This window comes from Zootermopsis nevadensis, unplaced genomic scaffold (assembly GCF_977971745.1).
Source record: "Zootermopsis nevadensis isolate Lab colony 2312 unplaced genomic scaffold, Znev_1.0 Znev_ptg000027l, whole genome shotgun sequence".
NCBI lineage: Eukaryota > Metazoa > Arthropoda > Insecta > Blattodea > Termopsidae > Zootermopsis > Zootermopsis nevadensis.
This window is the reverse complement of record NW_028259159.1, coordinates 80,381-98,809: the sequence shown is the minus strand read 5'-3', so window position 1 is coordinate 98,809 and position 18,429 is coordinate 80,381. Positions and strand designations below refer to the sequence as shown.

At 35.5% G+C, this 18,429-nt stretch overlaps 1 protein-coding gene across 14 annotated transcripts in view; it reads left to right on the top strand.

Moving 5' to 3' along the window:
* The window catches only part of LOC110836502 (Cyclic nucleotide-gated ion channel-like), a 232,959-nt gene that overhangs the window by 164,310 nt on the left and 50,220 nt on the right, over nt 1-18,429 (top strand). For 13 of the 14 annotated variants that reach the window (XR_002545321.2, XR_002545320.2, XM_022077759.2 and 10 more), the window contains 2 exons: nt 4,259-4,366; nt 15,706-15,850. Coding sequence is in view for 12 of the 14 variants with exons in the window: in XM_022077759.2 (XP_021933451.2) it covers nt 4,259-4,366; nt 15,706-15,850 (253 nt within the window). In the remaining 2 variants the exon portion in view is untranslated. The remainder of the gene's footprint in view (nt 1-4,258; nt 4,367-15,705; nt 15,851-18,429) is intronic. The other variant, XM_022077758.2, reaches the window with a different exon arrangement.

Below are 18,429 nucleotides of genomic sequence, written 5' to 3'. Positions count from 1 at the left end.
TACTCTGTTTTGTAAGAAGCACGTGGCTAATTGCAATAGCATGTACGTCGTATTAATTAATGTATTCACCTTGCAGCAGACAGTTGGTGTTACAGATGCATGTAATCCCGACAGGAACTCATATAACCCTCTGGGGACCACAACTGAGACAGACTCATTCAGTGTGTTTTGTTCGCTAAGGAAGATTCTTTGGAAAAGTTTACCCTTAGGTCCACGTAAATAATGGTCTGCTACTTACATCAATACAGACAGCAATCGATCGTTTGCAGACTACTGCAGAAATCTTGAATGCTGTTTCCCATAATATAAAAGTAGAAAACTTGATAAGTCTGACACTGTTAAATCATGACTTCCGCCTATGCATTTTAAGGAAATTGGATTTTTTCAAACCTCTGGAGACTTCTGAAGTGTCATTCATCTTGAAGATTAAATAAATTCGTAATAGCAAGTGAATTTTTTCTAAACTATAAACATTAATGGAATCAACGCATGGATTTCTACAAACATATCTTTATATAAATTCGCATTTAGTTTGTAGAGTCAGGGGATTCTCAACTGTGAGAGTAAGAAAAGAAAAACTTACATGCTTGTCTTATAAAGAGGAACGACTAATTAGTACCGCCCAAGATTTCAGTATTCCTCTAAAACTGAGTGTTTCGTTTAATTAAGGAAATGGAATCTTACATTTTGTTTGTATCGAGAGGCCATGCTGATTCTAAGTTTAGAGAAAATTGAAGATGTATTTAACTGTCTACAGACGAACTCTCAAATTATTAATTTATTTTAATCGTCTAGGTTAGGAAATTGTGAATAAAACCTAAAGTTTTAATAAAATTATGGTTAAAATTACTTATGGATTTATAAATTTACTGTCTTAAATCGTACTGCACTTTAACTAATTATCCACAGTAAAAAAGACAAATGCCTTTATGATTAAATCAAGAAAAAAATCTTAGTTTTTTTTATATTTCCCGTCGATATTGGATTTTGGTGTAATTGTAATGTGGCGCATGATACTTAGTACGAGCAAAGGTTTGTTGTGTCGAGTAGGCTGGTAGAAGTTTATCGATTTTTCAGAGTCCATTATTAGGGCTCATCGCCCTGATGATGGAGGCAGCAAGCACGTACCAGACTACTCGGTGTAACAACATAAAAGACAGTTATCTTCATACTCGCCGTCCTGAAAATTTGAAAGTTCTGATTCCGTTAATAATTTTCCCGAAAAGTGTTCCCTCAGCTTTACTCACATTGTTTCCGTAGAATCAATTTGTTTTTCAGTGTTGGTGTGTATATATAACTAATGCTGTTAATTTGTTTGGAATTTATGCCCGATTAATTAGATCCCGAATGAATGTAAATAGCTCGACATGCTTGTGGCCCCGCCTTTCCCATGTTCAGTTATTATGCATAGTGATTTTATTGAAGGTGTCTGTGATGAGACTTCAGTTCCTTTAGAATTACCGGCAAGTGGAAATTTTATATATTCGTTTTCGAATTAAAATTCTTTCTTTTACATCAGTAATGCTCTTGAAACTTAACACTGTTCCTGGTCCAGTTAACAATAAATGAAACTTGCAATACGCGGATTATTAAAAGACATAAAAGCAATAGTCCTATTATTTTAATTGTATAAATTATTTCTAGTTTTCTGGGCGATTACTTGAAAAGAAAAATACATTCCAATAATATAACGAATTCATAGCTTTCTTTATTAATGTGTCTTTGCCTTTGAAATCTCACAAAAGGCCACTTGTATGATGTTGAATTTGAGAAGTATTATTTGCGTTATGGAAGTCTGCATAGCGCTGTATTAGGCGCTAATTCTTCCATTCTGTGTGAATTTATTACGGTTTGTACTCGCCGAAGCATGAATCAGTTAACACAAAGACGTCGACTGTCTTTTGTACTGCAGAGCTATGCATTACATACCTCTTATTCTAACAGAAAAAGTTTCCTCTTTTTTTTTTTCCTGAAGAATCTTTATACAAGAAAACATTATGGTGAAAGAAAAGAGTGAGTTTCAGGTCACGTGACGAAATGCCAGTCATATTTTATTTCTAAATTATGTTATATTTTTGTTCGTATACTTCTAAATTTAAGTCCATTGCTTAGAAATTAAGGGAAATAAGGAATTTAAAAACTTATCAGCTTTATTACGAAAGCAACAAGGTAGACTTGATGTTCTCACGGAGACTAATATGTCGATGTTGTGTCTTCCGGGCTGTAACGCCGTGAGGGCTTATGGGTAGATACCAACGTCCGTATACAAACTGGGGTCCCTTGAAAATACCACGTTGTTTCCATAATCTATGCCTTGGGACTAGAGTGTGACGAAAGAAACTAAACAAATCTAGTTGGTAACTGTTAACATCATGGTTTAAGGTTGGCAGTCTGAAGTTAAATAGTTGTTCCACGACGCCGTACAGTCAAAGTACACCCGCTATATATATATATATGTCCCAGAAGTTATCCTAGAGTACCTACTAATGAAAATGTACTGTGATAGAAGAGTTAATTGCCTTCGTCGTGACCGTTGTATCGTTTCGTTTTAATCCTCTGTGAACTGCTAAATTCAAGACTTTACACTTTCTGCCAGTAGCATCAACACATTATTTGTCAGCTAAATGCACACATGTGTCCCTTAACAGTTTACAGTTTAATCACGGTTAAATTAAATATGTAACAGCTACTGACTCATATAAGTTTGCTTAAGTAATATGCTGTTAGACATGAAGTGCTCTAAAACTTGTTCCATTCGTTTTATTTAACGTTAATCTATTAAAGTCTAGTAGAAACTACATATAGTATGTACTACCTGCTCTAACATCAGTAAATCTGCATTCTGTTCACTGAATATATTTATGATTTTCAGGGTAAACCCTGGTTATTTACTTAAACATAATTAAAGAAACTGGAATTTGTGAAAGACAAAAGCCGTGTTTTATTTAAACTCGAAACTGTAATTTAAATGTGATTAAGACAAACGCCTGTTTTAAAAGGTTAAACATTGCTTCAAAAAGTTAATTTATTCTGTGTAGTAGAATTTTGAAAATGTTGAATTTTTGTTTCATCGTATTTTTTTCAGCAAACATCAGCTGCATTGTCAGACTTGCAAGACTTCAATATAACGATTGGAAATTCCATAAAATTTTCTGGTAAAATTTTTGCAATTTGTTTGACGAAGTGCTACTGGCTGAAAACGTCAGTATTTTGTTTTTTATAGTTCTGTAATGTATACACTTTTTACTGGTTTGGAGTTATAAAGTTACACATTCTGACCACCTTAAGTTTGTACTAAAGGATTTAATTTTAGAATTCTGTAAATGTTAAGTGTGCCTGCTAATTACGTTTTTCTTTCGATATAAAGTTAAATTTAATATATTTCTGTGGAATATGAAGTGAACGTAGCAAAATCAGTTGAGGTCACGAAATTTAATGTTACTGATTCTACGAATGCAGTGCATGTTCCTAAAACACTTGCTCTCTTTAGTGTTTATTTCTTAGCTTAAGAGGGAAACAAAAATTTACAAAGTAATGATTTTTCTGAATAAAAATTTCCTTGGATATTATCCATCGTCTAGTAAATATAAAACGTAAAACGACATTTCGGAAATGGGACTCTATCTCCGTCTTCAGGTTCCTACACAGTTGGGCCCACTAGATAGAGCTAGGGCCCAACTGTGTAGGAACCTGAAGACGGAGATAGAGTCCCATCTCCGAAACGTCGTTTTTCGTTTTATATTTACTAGACGATGGATAATATCCAAGGAAATTTTTATTCAATTGACTCTTCACCATCGTCAAGAAGTTTTAGATTTGATAATGATTTTTCTGGTTTGTTATCAACTGACCTCAGTTGCTTTTGTAATAGGACTGGTGTATGTTATTTGGATCACTTATGCGTATATTATTTTCACAATATGGTAACAAGGCATTTTCAAATACATGAGTGGTAACACAGTTACAGTTTTATTCTTGGACATGTTCACTTGCTTACATTAATATATATTTCTTTATCTAGGGACATTTAGCATGCTACTTACATAAGCTGTTACTTAATCGTATTTCTAATTTTCAGTTTTAATGTTTGTGGATATTAATATGTATTCTCTGTGATGTATATTATTAACTTTTTAGAAGGATAAAATATGTCATCCATTTTAATTATCTGAGAAAAAATGGTTGCCACCTGCAGATACAAGTGAACACATTTAGAGGGATGTTACAAGGCTGAAATGCTCCTCTCCCGTGTTCGCAGACCTCCACCGCTTGCTAATCAGAGTAGGTCGAAAAGTGTGGGCGAGCAGAAGTGGCAGAACCTGCGAGCCGTTATGGCTTTATACACGAGACTCCGGAAGATCAAGAGGTAGTAACTTGTGTAGCTTTGTACTGTCGTCCTCTGCCGCTCTTGGTTGCTTTGTCGTCGTCTCGGGCTTGGTGCTACTGTTGGTTTCTGGTTTCATGGTGGTTCAGTGATGGTTCGCTCATTTCCTCTCTCGATATTCAAGACATAATGTGATTCAGTAAGTAACCTAATACAAAACCGAAAGGCAGTATATGGGGTGTAAGGATGTTGGGAAATTCAAAATTAGTTTGTCTGCTCTCTTTAGAAGAAAACTCACTTCTAATCTTACATTCTACAAATCTACACCATTTTACATATTCACAATTATAGAGCAATTCAAACGTCATTAATATTACACAATGCATTTCAAGTAATTACTGTGATATGCAATAACTTTAATTGAATCGCCAATTATAATGTTACGTTGTTTTCACTGCAGGGATGTTGGTCGCGTTTTCCGTAATAGATGTAGGTTGCAATTACAGACTTTTTTTTTACAAATATACGTATACATTACCACTATTAAGATATTGCCTAACACAGTACAAAAATAATCAAAAAAGGAACAAAACATTTCATTCGAAATGTGTTAGGTATAATATAAATATTAGCACAAATAAAGAATCTGGAATAATTTTTAGTTTATAGGGTTAAAATTCGGACATCGTTAAAAGGTAAAAATAAATCAGTATTAAATTACTTACTGAATGATATGTTAAAGATATTCACAAACTTTATCCAAAGCTGTGCGACACGTTTACGTCCAGATTAATGTGCCCTTTCTGTTACATTTATGTGGACAATTCTATGTTTACCACATACAAGTATGAAAACATAACAAGAAATAGATTAGGGACACGATCGAACGCCCAATTTTCTTTAGCTGGAATTTAGTGAACGCTCATACTCAGATCACCGTTGTCTCTTCCTATCTCTGCGATGATAGGTTTATGTTCGTTTTGCCAATGATGAAAAATGTGCAATGGAAATGTTAGTTATTTTCTGCATCAAGCCTCTCCTTGCCAGAATATATTAACTTATATACAATCGAAGATATTGGATCGTAATAAAAAGCGGAAACCCAAATATTCCTGCCTCATAAGCAGAATGTATTAGATTGATTTTTTTTATTTTGTTCGTGCTGACTTAACACCCGGAAGGCCAGTTACAAAGTAAGACCTAGTCAGAAGAAAAAGACATGTAGAGAAGGAACACGCAAAACAAAATCTTTAAATCAGGGCAATTTATGTAATATGGATGATGATGTAATTTCGACTCAAGTCAATTTTGTCAATAGAAGTTGTGAAAGAAAAAGTATATACACACAAGTTTATATAAAATATAATATAAAAAATATAATGTGTAATAGTATACAGTGTAATGGAAGGATAGTAAAAATTACATAAATTGTAGCTACTCTCCTGCTTTTGTTGTTAGGGCAAAAATTAAAAAAGGCGATTGGTGTGTCTATTACGCATTTTGGAAATGAATAATGGGGACAAAATTTTGGCAATGAAACCTCAACGGAAAAGGCAGCTTGGATGATATAAACGTAGAGTACAGGATAATATTAAAATTGATGATAAACGTAATTGAGTAGAATAATTTGGCTCAGTATAAGGCCTGTGATGGACTTCTATGGAAGCGGTGATAGACTTATAGTTCCACAAAAGTGTAATTCCTGCATCAGTTGAGCATCCACAACTCCTCAAATCTAATTTGTAGCCTGTCAAAACATTGATGTTGATTAAACTGACGTTAAGAGAGGCCCGTTCTTAATAACGCTGATTTCTGAGAAAAGTCCTCAGAGCCCCGAAACTACGAGATTTGCCCCTTAACATTCAGGTACATAGCCACAACGTGGAATGTTTATTTCAGCTGTCCTCTGTTCAAGCTTAGAAATGGCTGCATTTCGGAGATACATCCTGACGTTTCAGATTTACACGCAAATAACGAATGTTACTGGTACACAAAAATATAAAGTTTATTCAGCAATAGTCCAACAAGCTATAAGGGATTTCTGGGGTCTACAGATAGCATTTTTACGTCTTTTTAACTACTCTGAGTGTGTGTCACTGATACAGCTTACCGAATCCTTAGTTCAGGGTCCATAAAATCTTCGCTGTTTAGAGGTTACTAATAATGGGAGGTCCCAGACTAAGAATTTAAGTCTGAGTGATTCCACTTTGTAAACATAAAATTAGTTTAAGTTCTTTTTACTCGCATAACATTTAATATGGCACGATTTTTGTATCACAATTTAATTTCATGTTATATCCGTAAACCCAGGATACAAATAAATTAAATGTCCCTGATGCTGCAGAGAAGTGTCCCATGGTCCGTTTTTCATGTTACCCTCGTCTTCCGCGCAAGGCCTTCGTGTTATTGTGGGGTTTGTTCGGCGATGTCAGGGCAAATTGTTGCAACTCGTAATACTTCGGAGCCGTTAACGTCAATCGACAAGGCCCTCCTTTTCCTACTGAGCACGCCATTTTCGGCACCTTCGAGAAACATTATCTCGGGGACCCCTATCGATTTATATTGAAGTCTCCCGGACGTGACTTGGTTGTGAAGAATAAATATGAACCGTGGGCTGTGTCTCGGGCCATTTCATCTTAATGTAAGCACACTTGACGGTCATCTCGTGGAATGAGTGCCTGTAGATACCCCGTTTTTGGAAAGAAGTATTTCTGGTTGCACTGACAGATTCATAATATATTAATTATAATTTCAATACACCCCTTTCTGAAAAAAGAGCTTTAGTTACCTTCTTTCTCTTTATTTGTTTTAATTCTTTATTTTGTTTTGTATTTCTATCTGTCGCATTGCCTATGTACGTACATACTTATCTATCTAAATATAATTTATCTCTATCGTTCTATCTCTCTGTACTTCTTAACCGCCTCCTTATTATTACGCGTTCTTCATTTCTCCACTCTTCCTTCCTTTACGTTGTTTTCTGGCGTTCTTTGTACATATCTTCTTCCAGTTTACCGCTCGTTTCATATCTGCGTATTTATGCTTTTGTTCAACGAGGAATTTAATAAATGATAACTGCCAAATTTGTAAGAACTTCAAGCGGTCCTTTCAGCCATCAAACTCCCTGTAGTACGTGGTTCCTGGGTCAGTTGTTATTTTGCTACGTTAAGGAAATGAAGTTTTCCATTCGAGAAGTCAAAGTCAAAGTTTCGTCATTAACATGACGGTTTTCCGGAGACGTTTTTAAGTTATTTTATACTTTATTCATGAGTTGTGCAGAAGTGAAATAGAACATTGCCGTACTGTTTTAACACAAACCTCCTACGTCAAATAATGTACTTTATTGCTTCTGCGTGTGTAACTAGGCTCCTGTGCGCTAAAAAATTGGCGGTATTCCCTAAGACTCATCCAGTATTTCTGTTTTAATATGCAAATCGGCGCTAGTTGAATTCCTTACAATTTTGACCTAAACGTAAATAATACTTGAAAACGTGTCGATAGATTTTCCTGGATATGCTTTCAACCTACGTGTATGCTGTTGTTTTATACTTACAGGTTTGCCTGAACAGACTTTAAAATAATTATTCATAAATATCTGATTCTACATTAGTAAGAAATACAGTATTTATGTTTAACCATTCTTAAACTTATCCTGTGTTCCTTGTGTTCATTATACAATACATATTATGAAACAGTGAGCACGGATTAAAATATTTTCTTATTTAAAATTTGCATTTTTCAGTCAGAAGTTCCTGTATTTTTCTTTGAGGAATCAATTTAACTTATATCGGAAATATTAGTGTGTTTCCTTCATAACCTGAAGATTTTATAAAAAATTATTCCTTCTATAATAAGATAATAGAAATATTGTTCTCCCACGCAATTTTTGAGTCATTTCCGCAAAAAAAACGACATTTCCAACACACTCAGATTTAATATTCCCGCTTTTGATACAGTGTTACAAGATATCTAGGCAAATGTCTCCCAATAAGTTAGACGTTAAAATGGCATATAATAGTGATACGCGTTGTAAGCTTGTATAATCGTGTTTCTGTTGACGGAAGTCAGTCAGTCGGAAAAATTCACAAAGTTTTGAACTACGTGTACGGAGACTATATTCTGAACAGAAACGCGGTTTTTCGATAGGAAAACCAACTTTGTTGATAAGGCAAGTTGTTAAGTGGCATTGAGAGGCGAGACATCCGCTTTACCGACAAGAAATTCTTTGTGCTTTCTCGATGCCTTGAAAGCCGCTGGGATGGAAGGTAATTATGTAAGAAAGTTTCACTCTTATTAGATTTATTTTCGGCGAGTGAAACTTGTGTAATACTTTGTATACGACTTTCGTATGAGCTGATCAGAGTTAAACGTGGTGTAAGTCAACGGAGGTACAGAAAGACTCTTTTATGTGTATATTTTCAATTTATTCACACTAGTCAATAATAATACGTTATTATTGTAGTTAATAACATATCCTGTAAGTACACCAAATAACCTTACTCGTCTCATTTGGTATTTACGAGAAGCCTAATGTTATATAGTTTTAAAAAATATTGCTTTCTCTGCAACTCTGAGTAATTCGGTCGCACACACGCATATATAACAGGAGAGTTTTAAGATATAGTCTGTTTTAAATTATATTTTATTAGAGTTTCTGAGTCGTAACCAATGAATACATTATGATCATCAACCTACTGGATGAGGTAGAGTTATAAGTCTTAATATTCTTATAGTTACGTTTTACAACATTTAAATAAATAATTTTTAACACAGTTCTCAGTGACGTTCTAAATAATTCTTAAAAATAACTCGCAGCTTATTAAGATTTTGACCAGATTAAGTTGTCCAGTCTTTGTCGTTGTTGACTGACTTATTCTCAGCCTTATGGTTCAGTATATATTTGAATTGTTTTTCGTATGTTATCGAAACCCAACACACTTATGCAAACTGGACACGAGAGCAGTTTGGAAATGTTTGTGAATATCTGTCACTCAATATAACCCCTCTATTGGTTTCTACTGAAGGGTGTCGTTGTTGTCTTGCTGATGCAACTTTAGATGGCTTTTGCTGTTTAACTCCAACTTGTTCTCTGCACTCTTGTACATATCAGTCACTAATTATGTGAAACAGTATTCGTCTTGTGCCCTCTTTACCTCTTCACATATTCTAATATTTCTGCTGTTCACTTAATTGTTTACTCCACTTCCTTGCTTTTCACTTGTGGATTGTCTGCAACTACAACCCGGAAAATTAGTGTATATTTCTTCAAAGACTGTATCAGAGTTGACTCGCTATGGTGTTGTAATTTTCCTTCTTCTGTTCTAATTACATACATACTTCTGTAGTGTTTGTGATATTTAATACGAGAAGTAAACTAAGCTGTAGCATGAACAAAATATCACATAATATGATATGTAATAGGAATGTAAGTAACAGATCGTAAATGTCAATGTTGTGTTCCTTATAATGTAATTATTTTATTATAAGAAGTGGTAATCCAAATGTAAAAATGTCTTCTTTCAGATTACGATATTTCATTACTTATAGACAATTATTTAAATCACTGAATAGTCAAATAATTACGTCATTATGATACTGTGACGCGTTTAGAATTGTACATTTTCTAAACTTTTATTGCCCTCAGGCAGTAGGATAAATGAAATACGCTGTGGACGAATCTTTTGAACTTTTTTCATGTATCGTTTTCTTATAAAGCACAACGTTTCGGAAGCCAGGCTGTGCTTCCGCCATCAAATAAGTGAGCGTAGTTTATCTCTGTCCCTGGATGCTCATCTGGTGGATACGGGTGTAAGCTTTACTCCTTACCTGGTGAAGGCAGCAGGACCTGGCTTCCAGAATACGGCATATTGCAAACAAAAGTGTGGAAGAAGTCCAAAATACGTGCCGCTTTAAAAGATACTGTCGTTACAATCTTCAGACTTAAAAATTCGTATTGTTTCACAGGGTAAGTTATTATTTTTATAAATAAAAATTTCGAGTTTTAATCTTTGGTCTTCTCCGCTCGAAATCCACGTAGTAAATGGACATTATCAGCAAGGGTTTTGTCTTCTGACGTACTAAGTTTATAAAACTGAAAAGTATATTACTGACGAGGAAGAAAATAATTTGATTCTGTGATAGCCGTGGTAAAATTATTTCATATTGCGGAAGTAATATTAATGACAAATTAATATTCATACATCTAAGTTAACGCAATTTAAAAAATTAAGAGATGGGAGAATACGCTCAGTATTAAACATTATTCATGTGTGTTCAGTATTATGTTGTAAAGGCTATGCACTCCAGAATACTCCATTTTGTAGCAGAAATGTTTCTCTAGATTACAAATTATTTTTTGTTAGGCGATTATGAAGGTATTGGATCAATGATTTAGTCTATGTCCCACTACACTTATTAATACACTGTATATCTATTGCCGTGTGAAATATCACGAGCACTGTAATATATAAATAGCATCTGACTAATTTTATTTTAGCTTAAGAAGTTTGCAACTTAAAATAATATAGTGCAAAATTAAAGTTGCTCAAAAAGACGCAGTTTATCAAATAAATCAATACTACCAATTTAAATTATTTGTTCTGCTTCTTATAAATATATAATACATTCTAATTTATCGCCTTTTTAAAATTGTCTGTTTAATCGTAGTCTTGCCAATGTTTGGAATTCTATTTTTGTTTACCCCAAATGTATGCATTTTAATTAGTTGTTATGTGTTTTGTTGTATTGGTTATTCGTTAATTTTAATTTCCGTTATATCTGGATATTTTTGGATATACTATGTAGCTTGATTTTCAGTGCCTTGTGTAGCATGTATCATTTGTATTATTATTATAGTTTCCGATGCATGAAAATTATTACATTTATGTCATATTTTCTCATCTATATAATTATATAATAAGTTTACTATTAAGTGCAACATATCAGTCGTGGCATACATTAATTAATTTGTATGTTATATAATTGCAAATAACATTACGCATATAAAAATTATTGATAATTATAGAAATCAAGAGTATATAAATTTTCGAAGAGTCATAGTCTCGTCTTATCGTGACAATAAAAGAAAAGTAGTCTTCATACACATTTGATAGGAATTCATACTGAGATCTCTTTCACTGCTGCACCATTCCTACACATGATCAGTACGACACAGTAAGAGGTAAACGTGATCTGGTCCTCTAGTGGGATTCGAATCCACGATCTCAGTGTCTTAGTAGTCCTCATCCACGCACGCCTTTAACCGCGAGCGTGAGGCCTCTGTGGTCGAAGAAATAAGTTGTCACAAAGACAAATTGCAGAACGCAGCTGAGGCACGGGCAGAAAGACGGTCCATTGCAATGATTCACGGCCTTGCAAAGTACAGCGTAGTAGTAATACGTCTTATTGCAGAGGTTGACAGGGAAAGTAAATTACTGCAGGTGAATGGTTCCTCCTAGAAGGAACGGACCCTCTGATGGGCATGTAAATGGATATTGCATATAAATCAAGGTTTCAGCGCACAAACATTGCTTTATGTTCTGTTAGGTCTAGCCCAAAAACGTATAAAGTTAGTGTCTATTGAGTCAATTTTCACAAACTGTTTTTTGCACTATCAGAATTCTAACTTAATGGAACGCGGTCTTTGTGAAGTTAATAGTCGCTCAGCTGGTGAAGAAGCATCTCTAGTTTTATGGAACCCAACTCTTTATTATCGTGCTTACAAGAGTCCGCCACTGGCTCCTTTACAGAAACATGTGAATCTGGACCACGCCCTTATATTCTACTTATTTGGAATAAATTTGTATTTATCCTTCCATCTATGCCTGTATCATCCATGTGACATCTTCCTTTCAGGTTTACGATAGAAAACTTGTATGAAATTCTCATTTGCTACATTTCTACAAGCTCGGCTTATCTCATGTGTCTCGACTTGTTTTTATTAATGCTAGGTAAAGAGTACAAGTATGAAGCTTCTGAAAAAAAAGTATTTCAAAATTGCATGTCTCCAGCAGCCAAATACAAAATACGTATTATCTGCTTCAGTTCATTGTTATATTGTACAATGACACGAGATACATCAGTTATGTTTTTGACAGAACACGAGTATCAGAATTATTACGCTGGGTACGTAATTTTCGTTCAGTTTTACACAACATTTAAAAGGAACAATTTAAAATGAATACACATTAACGAAATGCTTATTGTATGTCATTTACCATGTGGTATGGATTTAAGCCTGAAGGATATACCACTTGTAAGTGCGAGTCATAGATGATCTAAAGTACTTAAATAATGATGGAGATGAATTCAACACGCATTTGATATGGACAAGACACGTTTATGTGAAATAAAAAGTTTTCACGAAATTGATGAACTTGTTGTCCATTTGGGTTTTGGAGCCGGTAGATGCCAACATTACTGGCTTTGTCTTCGATAAATCAGGAATTGCCCCAATCGTTAGAATTCTTTTCCTACAAATTTATATATATAAATCTCTTCACTTCTCTGCGTTGCCACTTCAGCCCTGAAGATGGAGAGTATGTTTCTTTTCGAAACATCGGCTTCTGCCGACCAGCTACTCGACATCAAAACCCAGTAGAACGTCATTTAGCCACGTTTAGTTCTGATAATTTTCAGGGTGATTTTATACTCGTGCGCTATATTTATAATTTCAAGATCATACAGCTAGTCCTTTTGCACGTTGAACGTTGGTTTTAATTCTCTAGTAGTAATTATTTTAATTATTTGTTAATTTGCACAATTGATTCACTAGCAACTTAAATGCTGACATTACACTACTGTAATATGCATTTTTTATAGTAATGGAGTAGGGGTTCCTGGTCGTATACAATTGTTCGAAAGATCAAAAGAGACGAGTCTCCCGATAGACGTGGGAGCCATAGTCGCGTTCTGCCTCCGCAATGGAGAAAAAGGAAGACGTGTTGAGGTTTATGTATTCAATCATTGGTTCTGCAAAAAATCTGGGAGCACCCACAGCTTTTTCGTACGTTTCCTATTCTACTTCTGAAGAAGCACAGCAGATATACTTCAGCAACAAGCGCCAGTAGGTGATTTATTTCTGCGTTACTTTCGATGCTATTTCAGCTGCGAGTGCTCTATTAAGGAATGTCTATTGATATCGATAGCTTCATACGATTCGGGAAACGTATTCGATATTGTTATTGATTTATTGCATGGATGCGTCGCGGAGTTTAGTTGCCGTCATCAAATTGCATGCTTCAAGACCACGCAGAAGTTCGAAACCCCCTGACGCGCGGCTCAAAGTCAACAGAACAGCGTTGCAGGTTTTGCTACGCTGCTGGGTCTGAGCTGTCTTCACTCGTTTGGGCTTCGCTCTTCGTGTTACAAAGTTAGACGATTTTGGCATCGAAAAAACTTGAGAAATAGAAGTTCGTCTCATGCAGAAAACTGACGAAATTATTTAATTGGTTGTCATAAGGGAGATTTGTTGTAAACTCTTATGGTATTCCTTCGTTACATCAGATGACATGACATTATTGAGTTTAAGAAATAAAGCTGTAGATTAATTTTGGCCTTGCAAATATATGTACGTCTGCTTTATTAATTATGGCGTATGACGTAAAAAAGTGGAAGAAATTATCAAAATTACATAAGATAGGTTGTAAGGTGTAGTGTGATTACAATAACTTTAACCAAAATCCAGGGCAGTAATTTTATTAGTACGAGTACATTATATTTAAAGTACTTCCTATTAAGATGTCTGATATTAACAATGTCTCTTGATGTGTGTACATACACTTTTTAACTTAGTGTTACAATGATTGCTCAGAGAAGTCTACGAATCCACTGATGTTAATCAAGAATTTGATCTAGTTTCCTTTATAATTACGAACTACACTTCACAGACCTATATCAAAATAGCATCACCATTCTCTGATTAGAAAAAAAAAATTAAACAAATTACTGATCTCTCGTTTGTAGGCTGTTACGTACTTTTGTGCTAAGCCACGAACAATGAGTTATGGCTTAAAAGCTGGTGGCTATAGTAAAACGAAAAAGCGTAACTTAGCATCTCTCGTACGCTTGAAGACCTTTATTTTTCCGGTTATCAGGACGACGTTATCTATTGAATGAGTGTTTGTAGGCCTTCGTAGTTACTTCCGTTCACGCACGATTCCAATCGCCGGAAAGTGCTTACAGAATTCTATATAAAGATATGAAGGGCAAATAGCAGACAGGAAATTAGTTCCTGGTCACTGTGTTTGCATGGAACAGTAGCTGTCTGCTTCGCTTTCTGTTCTTTTATGTTCTGTTTCAGTGGTTACGATGGAAATACATGTGACAAACCACAGGTTTCATGAAATGCGTGTAGAATCCTATTCGTTGAAAGAGCACAGCCTATCCCTTTATAAAAGGTCTACAGATATTTTTCTTCCAGTCTTGAATTTAATATGTTTATTTTATGTCTAGAAAATAGGTCACCTGGACTTCAAGTTCGACTTTGACACTGGTGTCTTTCCGGGAGATCCTAATTCCCCATCGGGAGACTTTACAGTTTCGTTTGATGGTTATGCAGAAGACTCATCTGTCTTCACCTGTTAACAGTTCTCTCTTCTAGTAGCTTAGATATCTTTTCAGGTATATTTTTGGAATATCTCAACAAATCAATGTTCTTCAGTGATCTGACAAGAGAACACACCAATGGCGCACCGGAGGCTGGATGGGGGAATTTTTAAATATTTGGGCAGTTGAGTATCTGCATCGTACTTCATCTTTCATGACGCACAATCACGAGTCACAACACGGCACACGCGTACAACAAAGGGTACGTAATTAAAAACGCGAAAAAGTGATGAGTCATCAATATGTAAATCAAAATTCCACCGTCTCTGCTCTCATGTCCCTACTGCATATTACCCTAAGGTTTTCACTCTTGTCTTATCCTCGCCAGAAGGAGCGGTCGTTGCCTGGGAACTTTCGAACTTCATAATGCTCTTTCTGCCCCTTGAAATAGTGTCTCTTCATCTTCCCCTCTTCATTTATCTCTTTTGCTAGCCTTTCTAACTCTCTCTCTCTCTCTCTCTATCTTCGGCTTGAAAGGGTTAAATACAAGGTGATCTGAGACTCAGCGCATGTATATTGACAAGTGACGACGTTTCGTTCGAAATATTTTGTATTGTAGTCGAACATTTCCTTCTACTGTTGGCGGGAGCAGCCAGGTCACGAACCGTGTACTAGACACTAAAATCCAATTCATCTTTTCTTGTTGCCAATACTGTAGAGCAGATAGTGGAGTACAGACACTTGTGAACATTTCTCTTTTATGTTATCTTGGTGGTATTTCGAGCACTGCCTTCTTTATACAATCTGATGGTGAATGCTGCTGTTTGTGGTCGCAGGACAAAGAGCAACCAGAGATGGATGAAACTGAGAACAACGGTTCAGCTGTCAGGTGCCATTACAACGATCCAGAAGAAGCCCCCGCTCAAGAGAGAGGATTCGTTCCTCAAGAGGTTCTCCACCAGGCAGATTCCCGAGACGCAGGTAACCTCATAGTCCATCCATCATTCTCCATAACATAGAAGTCATTCCTGGGCATTACTGTGTTGCTTGTTTGCCTATAGTATCATGATGCCCGTGTGTCCCTGTGAAGGTAAATCCTCGTAACGTTATAGCCGAATGAAGTTTGTACCACTGAAAACAACCGAACTCCTGTAACCTGGCATTACATAAAATGAATGACACCAATATCGTGGTCCTTCAGTACTTTTGAGATGCGAGGTTTCTAAATTAAGTGGTAAGAGGTAGATGTGCGGAATGAATGCGATTTATTTGGAGGCGATTAGAAAGAATTGCCGTGTTCTTCCGAACATGTCAGAGCTACTTTGAAGACCGGGGACAAGACAGATGGATAAATTAAGACGTAACTAAGAAATATATGTTAAAAGTATGGCATCTGGTGTTAGTCCTGGGCGTTAAAACATTATATTTAAATGATTATTTTATACACCAACCACTTTTAACTACTTTCTATTATAAAATAGGATACAGTTTGAAAGGATATAAGTCTAAGTTTGTTTGAATAATTCTTAAGAATTTAGTCCTTAGCGCAAATGAAGCACAAGACTTCTCCATTACAGATATTATCTGCTACTCTTTCTAAGTGGGTAATCTCTCTTTTACACTGAAATTCACACAAAACCCATAAATACAGAATACGGAGTTAATAACTGTTAAAGCAATGCTACAGAAAGTTACCGTACACCATATTTTAAATCGATAAGCATCACGTTTCATTCGTATTACGTTGAAATCTCGTAATGTATAAAATTGTGACTGACAGAAGTAAAATTCTAGGTTTCTCTTATCTAGAAGAACTGAAGTCCATCCTGCAGCTTCTGTTCGCGGTCCCTCCTAACATGTCCACTACACTTAGCCGGAAGTCCAGGAAATTGAACCGGAAATGAATCACGTCATAGAATTTCTCTTGCATCAAAAGTAGGCTTCGTAGGCAACGTTGCTTTTCTTTTATCTGAATTGAAATGGAAATACTCCCAGCACTTAATACCGTTTGTGTACAATTTTGAAGCGGTAGACTGTGGCCCCTTGATGCGATTAATATTCTGTTCCGGGAAGGTTACGCCATTCCGTCTGTCTCTTTGTACTCAGTAGCTACTCTAAACCTAACTGTGTGTAGTATGTTGCACCATTGTCTTATAAACTTAATTATTTTCGTACAGATACAAGTAGCAACACTTAAAATAATTTGCTTATTTTGTAACCTCTGTTAAAAGTGTAATGTGAATAGTTCTAGAATTGATCGTTGTGAATGAACGGCGTGACAGTTGTAAAAATTAAAATAAACACCGAGTATATTAACCAGTATGGACCATAATTTGACGTTTAACAGCATTAACATTTAATAGTGTGTAATAAAGCAACCGAATAATTCTTTATTATAATTGGTTTGGCACTATGAATTACCATTTATTACTACTCATTTACATGTAGAAGTCGTCGTAGATGATTTTATGTGTGTTTTACTTAAATATTATTTGAGGTAATGGACATAGAGATGGGCATATATAAGTTTTTATCTCATTGTCTGCTTATCAGAATTCCAGATTATTAAGATAATAGCACGATGACTTTGCTGTTCTTTTATTTTGATGTATAATATTACGTCCATAGATTAACGTATCTGTAAAAAGTGCGCTAAGTACAATATTTCGAATTACAAAAATATAATTAGATGGTGACTAGAATAATTAAAGAACCTCTCAGTTTATATGTGCTTGTTCTGTTATGATATTTAATTAAGGCAGCTACAATTAATAGGGCGTCTGATGAAATACCCCTACATAGATAATGAATACAGAATGTCCACAACAATAGGTTATGGCTTTAAAGATTTGCAGGCTCTTTTGAACACGAAAATGAACCATCGGTTTCAAGGAGGGCTCTGCCTCGTAGATTTAGTCACGTCATAGGAAACGTCTTTCAGATCCCTCGCAGCATCACGCAACTCAGTGTTTCTGTCTTATTCTCTTTGTTTATGCCCAAAAGCCTGGAATTGGAAGCTACCGTGACGGTCTCGGCGTAATGACACTGTGAGTGAGGATGCTGGAAGACTGCATGAAGCGTTATTTCTTTGCATTTACTTGCTTGTATTGTCAGACGTTGATCTCATTCTTTATGCTGCGAGACTGTAAAAATCAATGTCAGAATGTCTTAATGACGCATTACATTTTCAGGCAAGAAAGAATATTCCCTTCTGCAAATGCTGACGGTGGGTCGACGAAGTCTTTATAGGTTTATGTGTTTCTTGTAATTGCGATTATAGCTGTTGATATTATGAACACATGTGATCAAATGATAAACGCTCTTGTACCAAATTGCATTTCGACACTTGGTCGAACGTCTTGACCTGATGGATAGCCATTTTCATTTGTATTTCGGATGTCCCAGATTTAAACCTCGGTTAGCTATCCACACTAAAATATTTTGTGGTTTACCTCACAACCTCAAGGAAAATTCCGCTTCTTTCCACATAATTTACAATTCTTTATTCTTTAATAGTCCTTATTATTCTTTGTTGCACAGCCCAGGCTGATGATAGTTGT